We start from the raw sequence: 11,266 nt of genomic DNA on the forward strand, positions 1-11,266 counted from the left end.
GGTATATATATATATATATATATATAGTGAACCAGAAGGCTACACCAGGCTCCAATCCGAACTCTGCCAAATCAGCCAAACCAGCTGCAGACCCCAAGAGGATAGGTGAATACTAAATAAGCAATTCCAGAGTGTCTTCACCTCTTCAATGGGAAACTTGCACATGGGTGAGCCTAAAGCATTCTTCAACACTGTAGACCTACATGGGAAAAAGCAGCCATCGATTACATCGGCCATTAATGAGATAAGCTCAAACTCAGCAAGGGGCCCAGATGGATTTCCATCTGTTCTAAAAAACATGCAAGAAAGCTCTCACAAAACCACTGCAGATGCTTTTTCAGAATTTTCTTGCATGTGTAAAACCTCCCAAACTGTTGAAAGAGCGTATCATATGCCCTGTCCATACAGGAGAAAGCGGAGCAGATGTTAAAAATTACAGGCCTATGTTTCTGACTTCACATGATAACAAGGTCATGGAACACCTTGTTGGAAGGAAACCGATCATGTCCCTGGAAAAGAACAACTTGCTCACAAACATACACCATGTTTTCCACCCAGAGAGGAGCTGCCTCACACTGCTGCTACAACCTTTATGATTGGGTACTGAAATAGCAGCTCAACTCAAATGTGGATGTGATATATCTCGACTTTGCCATAGGATAATAAGTCACAAACTATGTGACCTTGATATCACTGGAAAACTTGGAGAGTGGCTGCTTGAATTTTTAAAGGACAGCAATCAGGTAGTTGCAGCCAATGGTGCTCTTTCTGGGGAGACATCAAACTATGGCAGAGTTCCTCAGGGAACTGTACTGGAACTACTACTGTTTGTATTGGCTTTCTCAGACTAGCCCTCACTTGTACAGTCAATCACTCTCACCAACTACACTGATGATACAAAAGTATTTCAGGTGTTCAAGGACCCTGATGACAGTAAAACTGCAAAATGACCTGCATGCAATATACAAATTGGTAGATGAAAATAACATTCATTTCAATGTTGATAAGTTTCAAGCACTCCACTATCAGGCCCACAAACAGACTACAATCAGACTACATAGGACCAGGGGGCAGTGCAATCCCAGAGTTAGAATTGGTGCATGATCTGGGAATCCACATGAGTAATGAGACAATATTCCATGTGCATATTGCCAGGACAACAAAACTGTGCACATGAGTAGCTGCATGGATCCTTAGATCATTCAGAACCAGAAATAGGGATACCTTGCTACTCCTACAGAGGACACTTGTCCTAAGTTGTCTGGATTACTGCCCCCAACTGTTAAATTTAAATATAGTCAAATTGGCAACAGAACTTGAGGCAATCCAGCACTACTACACAAAGAAGATTGACTCAGTGAAACAGATGAGCTACTGGGAGAGGCTACAAGAATTGAAGCAAAAAAAGTATGCAGTGATAAACATATGAAAGATCCTGCAAGGTCTAGCTCCAAACTTTGGAATTAAAAGCTACACCAACCACTGAACTGGATGGCACTCCATACAACCCAAGATACCACATTCTTCCACTCAGATAAGGACCCAGTATTGCAACAACTTGGGTTTCAGGGAAACAACTGTTTAACATCCAGCCAAGAGGTCTGCAAGGTGTAGATGTGCAAACGTTCAGAAAGCACGTAGACAACTTTCTACCTGAAATCCAAGATGAGTCTACATCATGGCAGGAAGTACAAAGAAGAGTTTTGTCCAACTCACTTGAGGTAGACCCCAGAAGACATGGGATGAGGCGGTAAAGCATGATCTTCCAATGCTGGGCCTCACAGAAGCGATACAAATAATCAAAACCTTTGGTGATATACTGTGCTTGAGAAGAATCGTTAAGCCAGGTGGAATTGCAGTTGTGGCCATTGCCGGCATCATATAAATGGCACCTGTGAAATTGTAGTCATAATCATTGCCGGTAGCATGATCTTCAAATATTGGGCCTCATGGAGGTGATGAGAAGTGACTGAGACCATTGGCGATATGCTGTGATTGAGAAGGCTCAGCAAGCTAAGTGAAATCATAGTCGTGACCATTGCTGGTGTCATGCAAATAGCACATAAAAAGCACTCTTTACACTCTGGAAGTGATTGACATTAGGAAGGATCCAGATGTAGAAGCCATGCCAAACCAGACTGGAACCTGGTGCAGCTCTCTGGCTTATCAGTTCCAGTCAAACTGTTTAACCTATGCCAGCATGGAAAGTGGACGTTAAATGAGTAGTATCTTGCCAGGAAAGAAGCCACTGCACCAAGCATTTATTGACCTAGAGAAGGTTTCTGACTGGGTTCCATGATCTGTGATCTGGTGACTGGTCACCAAGAAAGCTTGAGGTAGGCTTGTGAGAGTTGTACAAGCCATGTGCAAGGGTGCAGTCAGTAAGTTACTATAACAATAAATTCAGCATGAAGACAGAGTGCTCCAAGACACAGTCTTCAGACCCATTCTATTCATTGTAGCTCTCAAAATCATAGCAAAAGTGTTTAAAACTGGCTACCTCCAGGAACTTCCATATGCTGATGACTTAGTTCCTATAGCCTTGTAGAATTAGAAAATAAATTCCAGACATGAAAATAAAACCTAGAATTGAGAGGCCTCAAAGTGAATTTAGCAAAGTTTAAGGTGAAAGAAGGCAGAACCTTGTTACCATCAGGGAAATGGCCATGTTTGATATGTAGAAATTCCACACAGAGTAACCAGTGTACAAGCCATGTTACGTCCTGTGACCACCAGTTCACAGAACAAGGTATTGTGGGATCACAAATAAGAGAAAATAGAAGATAGACTGCTCATGTGACAGCTGCAAAGAGACACTAAATGGTAAGAGCATGTTCTCTAGAAGGAGTTCATATTCTTTTAACTAGGGGACCTAGTTAGCAGTGAGGAGAATGGTTTGAGAACGTAGAGGCCAGTATAAGAACTGGAAAGAAAACGTTGAATTTATTACCCTTACAGACAATAAAGAGCTTTCCCTCAGCATGAAGGGTAGATTGTGCGATGCCTGTGTATGAAGCACAGTGCTGCATGGTAGTGAGATTGGACCTTGAATGTAGAGGATTTACAAAGACTAGAAAAAATAAAGTTGCACATAAATGCCAAATTACATATGAGTTGAGAGAAAAATTAAACAATAAGAAGAATTAGATGCAGTGTGCAAAAGAGAAGAATTCACTGGTATGGGCATATGATGCATATGGTGGAGGGCAGCTGTATAAAGAAATGCATGAGCTCAAGGTGAATGAAACGTGTGGAAGAGAGAAACAAGAAGATCTGAGACAAGCTGATGAAGACAGATCTAAAGCTGTTGCATCTCATGGCAGAGACGATCATATGGGGCAAGAGAGACTCCTACTCATCTAGTTATATGAAAATGAATGTTGAATGTTAAAACTTTGTGAGTATACATACATATATATGCACATACACACACACACACACAGACGATAAACTAAATTCAAGAACACTGGTGGTAGTCTGCATTGACAAGACTAGTGTTATTTTGAAAAAAAAGACAGAAATAGAACAGTGAAATTGCTGCAGAGAGTGGATTCTCCAATGTTTCAGACAAAGCCATTCTTCAGAGTTAAAGAAGGAATAAAAAAAAAAAAAAGACTGCAGAGTTTTACATCTTTAATGTTTAAGCAACTAGTTGCATTTGATGGTGAATGCAAGGTAATGTGATCATGAATACATAAGTAGGAAATAGGAAATAGGAAAAAAACTCGGTGAGAAGGGAAAAGAGGAGAAATGAAAAGAGGAAGAGACATGAGCTAGGGTGAAGTGGTGGGAAAGATTAAGGTGAGAGGGAATATGACAGATAAGAATGAACAAAGAGGGAATGAAGGGGTAGCAGAAAAATGCAGCTTCCACTATTTGTGAGTCTGCTTTTCCATGTTTGCAAAGGTTGAGCTGCTAGCTGTCTATTATTTGTAGCACTCCTTTGCCATTTCCTTTGTGAAATTCAGTACTTCTGATCATGTCTTCCTCTCCCACCATTTCCTTTTGTATGGATTTCCTGGCACGTCTTTATTCAACTGTGATCATCTACATGCACTGTATGGCCATACCAGTGTGATTGTCTCTCTTGCACTCTATATTTGACTTTTGTTATACTTAGTCTATATCTACAGCTCAACTGTGCCTCATTATTAATGAACACTAGCATTACACATCAGCAAAGAATGCTTGCTTCATTTCTTTCCAGTTTTGAGTGTCCACGTCTCATTATCATGCACCATCACAGTTTGTACACATGAATCATAATCTACCCTTCACTTAAAGAAAAAAAAAATCCACTGTTTACAGCAGAGGTTATAGCTCTCTGAACTTTTCTCACCCTGTTCTTATGCTGGTTACTATACTTTCAGAGCCTCCAGGGCCACTTCTCTGATAGTAACAGGGTCTTATCTTCTTTCTCACTTACCAGAGCTTTAGTTTTTGCCAAGTTTACAATAAAACCTTTCTATTCTAGATCTTGCATCTGCATTTAGAATTTCTTCTACAGTCATCCACAGCCTCAGCTACAATAATTGTTATTGACATATAAGAGTTCCAAAGAATAGACAGTTTTAAAGTCTTCAGTTGTTGGTTGGAGAACTATAAGATATGGAAGCAGGTTGAGAATTGAGCCTCGATGTATACCAATCTGCAAGTTAAATTTTTGTCACTGAACTTAAAGCTAACTCTCACTTAGTTCACTGCATCTTTGTATGTGGCTTTAACTGTTCCCCAGCTGCCCTTCATCTACACCTCATTTTCTGAAAGGCTACCAGACTACAGATTGCAATGCTCTGTAAAAAGCCTACTCCAGAACAACTGATACTAGAAGCTTAATATGAGCTAAAAACTTCTCTTGCCTCTCAGGGAAGAAAGCATCAGTAATACCTCGATATGGCACAAATCAGAATCGAATCTCATGTAAGTGAATTTTTTCCCTAAACAACTGAGCTAAGATGGTTCTTTCATAACTTAGCCAATCAGTTAGATACCTCTGTAGTAGTTTCTTTCTTTCTAAGGCAGCTACTTGTGGCAGCTGATGATTAAACAGCTATACATATCTCTAGGGTCGGAACTTTTCTGTATTATCTGGCTTACTATGTGAGTTTCTTGAGTACTACTTCACTAAATTTTCAGCATCTCAGTGAACATAACTGATTGAGCTGCCTCACATTCTTAATATTCATTTTGACCATGTAACATCCCTTCAATAGCTGACTTTTCTGTTGACTATACTTGGTGTAGATCGTCTTTACACACAATTTCAACATTTCAAAGTTTCTTTCTTTTCTTTTCTTTGCAGTGTAGCCCCATTTTTACACATGCACATGGACAAATGAAAGAAGCACTCAATACATGAAGTAACATTTAATTATTTGTTAGAACTTGTTGATCCACTATAAAACTATGAGTTTCTCACCTGGGATAGAGATCACAGGTGCAAGGAACTAAGAATAATGCAGTGCCATTTGTGCATTTGCATACTCGTTCTGATGGTACTAGAGTTAAATAAAATATAGAATCTAAACTGTTTCAACACACACACAACAAAAGGAAAAGAAAAGAAAAAGAATATTGAATGTGAAACTGAGAAAACTTATAAGTAAAACATTAAGTACTTACCCAGTGAGAAGTTCCAGTGAAAGACTAACCCTCTCATCTTCAGTGTAAATGAGACGTTCGATTGCTTCATCACCTCTATCTTCACCTGGAGTCTGTGCTGTGTGATTGCCTAAATGTACTAAAAACCATACAGATGCAGTTGATTATTTACAAATAATCCCCACGACCCACCCATAAGTGTAGATTCTTAAATACAGTCATTATTAGAGGAATTGACAGAAACTTGCACAGCAGTTTAGGATTCCTACAGACCTGCAGCATGTCTTGGATTAAAACAATATTTGATAGCGTAGTCAACATACTTGTAGATTGCTAACTGTAATACAATAGTAGTAATAAGTATAATCAAATTTGACGACAGTATGTCACTGGTAGTCATTTTATCAACTATGGAGTTAGATTGATTAAAGGCAAAATTGTTTGGCTCTGAATGAATTTGGTGGTAAAAATAAAATTGTAAAGTATGTAATTTGTCTTTCTACAAGTTCTACAAGTTCTACCAACATACCACTTTAACCATTTATGTTAACACGAATAAATATGAAAATGAAAATCATACCTTTGTGGCTGGCATAGAAATCTCGACGACGTTTCATTTCATCTGAAACATAGAAACAAGAAGTTGCAGATGAATATAGCAAATAAATGGATAAAGAATGAGGATCTCATTTTTACAAGGCATGAAACCTCTATAATCTATAAATAGCAAGTATGGGATGATGTGAAACTGAAGCTTTTCCCTAAAGGTCATCAGTAACATATGCAAAATGAAGCAACAAGTTAAACTTGGAATCAAAATTATGCTTGCAGAATCTGCGTGTCTCTCTTTATGAAATAGAACTAACTTTTGATAAGTTAAGTCCATTTTAACTAAAATCTTAAATCACTCAGCAAAATTTGATATTAAAAAGATTAAAGACAACATCAAAACTATGCTGAAATGAAAAAATAAATGCATTCAATCACATACTTTGACTGAGCTTGCTGCATAGCTTGAGTGTAGCCGTAATATATTACAGCAGATAATGAAAAGCTTTGTTGGAATGTGTGTACCTCAACAGCCGACACCTGATTTGAAGAAAAGAAAGATGAAAGCCTGCTCTAATCTGTTGATAGCACTTGAAGCAAATGAGGACAATTTTTCTGATTTGGTCACAGAGAGTGAAGAGTGACTGTATCTTCATGATCCAGAAATGAAGGTTCACTCCATAGAAAGGTGTCACACTTCTTCTCCAAAGCCTAAGCAATGATGGCTATTTTGTAGGATAACAAGGGTATGATTCTCCTTGATGTTCTGGAACATAGCTGTACCACAAGCAGTGAGCAGTACATCAAAATATTTAAAATGGTTAGAAAAGCCATTTTGAGGAAAACAATAAACAAGAGTCTGAAAAATCATCCACATTTGCCCTGACAATGGTGACAGCACACGCATCTTTGGAAACAAATCAGACAATCAACATACTGGATTGGTCAGTGATCCCTAATGTACCCAACAACCCAGATTCAACTTCTACTTGTTCAGTCCAATGAAGAACAGTCTTCAGAGACAATGGTTTGATGACATAGACGAGGTGAAAGTGCCTGTGAGGAAGAGGGCCAAGCATACACACAGGAATGTCTTTGATGTGGTGTTAAGAGTTGGGTCAAATGACGGTACAGATATATCACTCACAGAGGAGACTATGTTGAGTAGTACTTGTGTATAGAGGTAAAATTATTCAATGTGCTTGATTTAAACAATTTATGTCAGTTAATGGAAAAGTTATGCCTATGTTTGCATTACTTTTGGTACAAAACTTATAAATAATTTTCGAAAGTTTTTGGTAAGTAATAATTACTGTTGGTATTATAAAGCGGCCCTTTGCCACTGTTATATATGTCTTTGTATGATGGTTGTCGCTCTGATAGATATTGTTATATTCAGAAGTCATCAATAGAATGGTTCTATCTGGCAATGTATGACCCCCAGTCATACAGTGTTATTATCCTCAAAAGGTTGGATCATTATAACATCCACTCAGTATCACAATATAAGACATGACTATCAACATGGTCTACACATACTCTCTGTACTCTCTTGATACGAGCTGATGTCACCTTACATAAGTGATTGACTTATTTCACTTGTCGCGTGGGAGGGGTGTACCATTATTACTAATCCCCTACAACATCTCCTCAAGTTTTTCTCAGGAAGTGTCATTTTATTTAGCAATAATATTTCTATTCATTCCTTTTTTGAATTGTTTTTTCCCCAGAACAATTTAATATCTTTTTCACTTGGCATCTATTTTTAGGAACTCTGTATGTTTACTTTTCTTTTCGTTTGTACGCCTGGGTTCAATCACCTGCAATGGCATTGGTACTTGGAGCATATCGTACAACCATTCCATCGGTTCCTCCAACTTCTTTGCTTCACTTTCCACAAATCTCTTTTACAGTTGGTTCCTGTGTCTCTTTTGTATGCCTTTTCTACTTTTGACCCAATGTCATTTTACTTATGTATTTGGTAATTTTGTTCTCTTCCTAGTTCTGCTTTCCATTTTGTATGTCCTCATATACACTTTATCACCAACTTCAAAAATCTTGCTATGTCGTCCCTGGCACTTTTTCTTTTCTTTCCAGGTAGAAATTTATCAAAAACTAACTTTACTTTCCTTGCAAACATCAGCTCTGCTGGAGCACTACCTGCTGGTGTATTCAGATTTGGTGTTACATGGTACACTCTTAAAAATTGTTGAAGAGCTACTTCATCCGTGCTTTCCTTATTTGCTTTCCTTAAAGCTCTTTTGAAGGCATCAACGTGTTCTGCCTGTCCATTAGATCTGCGATGGTATAATGCTGTAGTTATGTTCTACTGTGAACATTTGACAAAATTTTAAAAATTGTGTACCATTGTCATCAATTACTTCTCCTAAGTATTTTATTTTCTTTTTTCCAGCAAGAATTCACACTTTACTTCCATTAATCTGAACCCATATTTGCTTATTTTCTTGAATACTCTTTTAATATGTTCTAAGTGTTGCTCCTGGGACTCACTTTTTTCCAAAATATCATCCAGACAGGCAATAACGAAATCACAATCACTCAGTATTGCATCCATCATTTGCTGAAATATGGCAGGAACCACTTTTATTCTGAAGGGAAGCCGGTTAAATGGTGTGTGTTTATTGTTAACAAATGTGTGCAATCTTCTACTACTTGTATTTGTAGATATGCCCCTGGGAGGTCTAATTTAGAGAAGAATTTCCCTCCATTTAATTTTGCAAACACTTCTTCCGGATTGGGCAATGTGCGACAAGACAATCATTCAAACCTGTCCAAAAGTCTACACAGGCTCATAGTTTGTTATTTTTTTTTTACATGTAAACCATTGGTGCTGCCTAGTCTGCGTGGTCAATTAATTTCGATTATACTAAGACTTCCCAGTTCTTTGTTAACCCGCTCTATTGCCACAAATGGCACATTCCGTTTGGGCCTAAAGACTGGTGTTGTACCTTGCTTTACTATGATCTTAGCTTTTGTTTTTGTACAGTAACTCAGTTCTTCCCAAAAAATATCTGGAAATAATTTTAAAATTTTTTGCCTCAATCTTTTGGCCTCTTTTGAACATTTGACTGACCCAACTACATTCCCACACAGAACACTTATGTGCTACCATTTTTAGATTTAATTAAATTCAGCTTACCAACATATTTCCACGTTCTTTGTGTTTATAATAGTAATGTCACTACCTGTGTCTAATTGCACTTCAACAGTTGTATTTCTGATTTTCACCGTCACAAATTATCTCATCGTAAAATTTTCAATTTCTTCTGATGACAAACCTTTTCTGATGTTTTATAATCTTCATTCTACAATGAGACTTTATATGTCCCATATTTCCACAATGAAAACACTCACTTTTTTAAATGGACAATTTTTCCTCAGGTGCATACCACCACATGCAAAACATGGGCTTATATCCTGATGTTTGTCGTGTTTTTTAAAAAACACTTTATCTCTATTCAGACTATTCTGCACTGGTTTTACTTGGAAACAATCTTTACGTTCAATTTCCTCTGTGTTGTGTCTTAATTTAAGTATCCTTTCACATTCTTCAGACAATTTTTGCAGGGTTACATCCTGGCTTTGCTTCAGCTTTGCAAGAATTCTAGTTCTGACTTCTGCGTTCTTTTCGGCAGTTGTCCCTGTGTAAAAATCAGGCATTTGAACATGCCTGGAGTTAATTTATCCAGTTTAAACTTCTTGCATTCCTTGTTTACTCTACCAACATATGTGATGTAATCCTCATTGTTGTTTTTCTCTATGTTCAGTCACTTCCAATGAGTGTTGAACAATAAACTTTAATGATACAATAGATATATTGTGTAAAATTTTCAATGGAGAAAGTTCATCTCTGAAGGTTTTCTTGGGAGCACATAATTACTGTATTGTTCATGTTCTGTTGCTGCCAGGTTTCAAGATTAAGTGCATTTTCATTTCGCCATCCCAGTCTTTATATTCTTTCTCAAAGATTTGCTCACATCTTCTGTAGTATGCCTTGAAGCAAACTCCTTCATCAGATTCATATTTGAATTTAGTAATTGACTTCACAACATAGTCTGTCGAGAACACTTTTTCTGGCTTTCCTGATGACTTCAGTAATTACAGCATTTGCTGCTATAATATTAATTGTCGTTGCATCTGTTGTTGCTCTTGCAGTTGTTGTTGCTGATTTTCCAATTCGAGCAAACCTGCCAACAAATTATTAACTCCATGTGAATTGGTTTATCCTTGTTGAGTTTATCAATTTCTCAAGAATTGTTTAAATCCTCTTTGAGTTTCTATTAACTCCACGTGAATTGGTTTATCCTTGTCACCACTGTTATAAAATGGTCTTTTGCCACTGTTGAATCTGTCTTTATATGATAGTTGTTGCTCTGACAGATATTGTTATATTCTCAGTTGTCAACAGGATGTTTCTAACTGGCACTGTACGACCCCCAGTTGTACAGTGTTATTATCCTCAAACGGTTGGATCATTACAGTGTCCACTCAGTATCACAGTATAATTACTATATCAGCACAGACATGACTATCAACATGGTCTACATGTGCTGTTTGTACTCTCTCGCTGATGTCACCTTACTTATAGTGACTGACTCATTCCACTCATCATGTGGGAGGGGTGTACCATTGTTACTAACTCCCTACAATTGGTTTTATAGCAGTTTATATTTTTCGCTGCAGAATGTTTTTCCATTTGACATTATATAGCTATTAATGGATGATTCATTTTTGTTTGGTTTAAGATTGTGGTGAGAAACATAGTATTAATGGTAACACAAAGCAAAGAAAATACTTTGATCCCAATTAAGCATACACTACTCAAGTTCTCATTTAATAAATTCAATTTGCTGAAAAGCAGTACTAAAAGAACTTAGGATAGCAGCGAATTAGCCATGCAACTGTTGTACCCTCTGTTGAGAACACTTTACTTCCTATCACTAGTGGTAGGTAGTCTGCTGGACTTGACCATCAGATTCCCTACCCTTGAAATTAACGCGTAAGTGATTGAGTATTCTGCAGTCATGTGTACTCTTAATATAATTCTCAGATCCAACGAGAGAGAGAGAGAGAGAGAGAGAGAGAGAGAGAGAGA

General features: G+C 37.6%; 1 protein-coding gene across 2 annotated transcripts in view; it reads right to left on the reverse strand.

Moving 5' to 3' along the window:
* LOC106875343 (polycomb complex protein BMI-1-A) overlaps positions 1–11,266 on the reverse strand; it is a 154,939-nt gene that overhangs the window by 35,466 nt on the left and 108,207 nt on the right. The window contains exons 6-7 of one of the 2 annotated variants that reach the window (XM_052970202.1): positions 6,182–6,223; positions 5,623–5,731 (exon numbers count right to left, since the gene is read on the reverse strand). In XM_052970202.1, the coding sequence (XP_052826162.1) occupies positions 5,623–5,731; positions 6,182–6,223 (151 nt within the window). Of the gene's footprint in view, positions 1–5,622; positions 5,741–6,181; positions 6,224–11,266 lie in introns of both variants that reach the window. The other variant, XM_052970201.1, reaches the window with a different exon arrangement.

This window comes from Octopus bimaculoides, chromosome 8, assembly GCF_001194135.2.
Source record: "Octopus bimaculoides isolate UCB-OBI-ISO-001 chromosome 8, ASM119413v2, whole genome shotgun sequence".
NCBI lineage: Eukaryota > Metazoa > Mollusca > Cephalopoda > Octopoda > Octopodidae > Octopus > Octopus bimaculoides.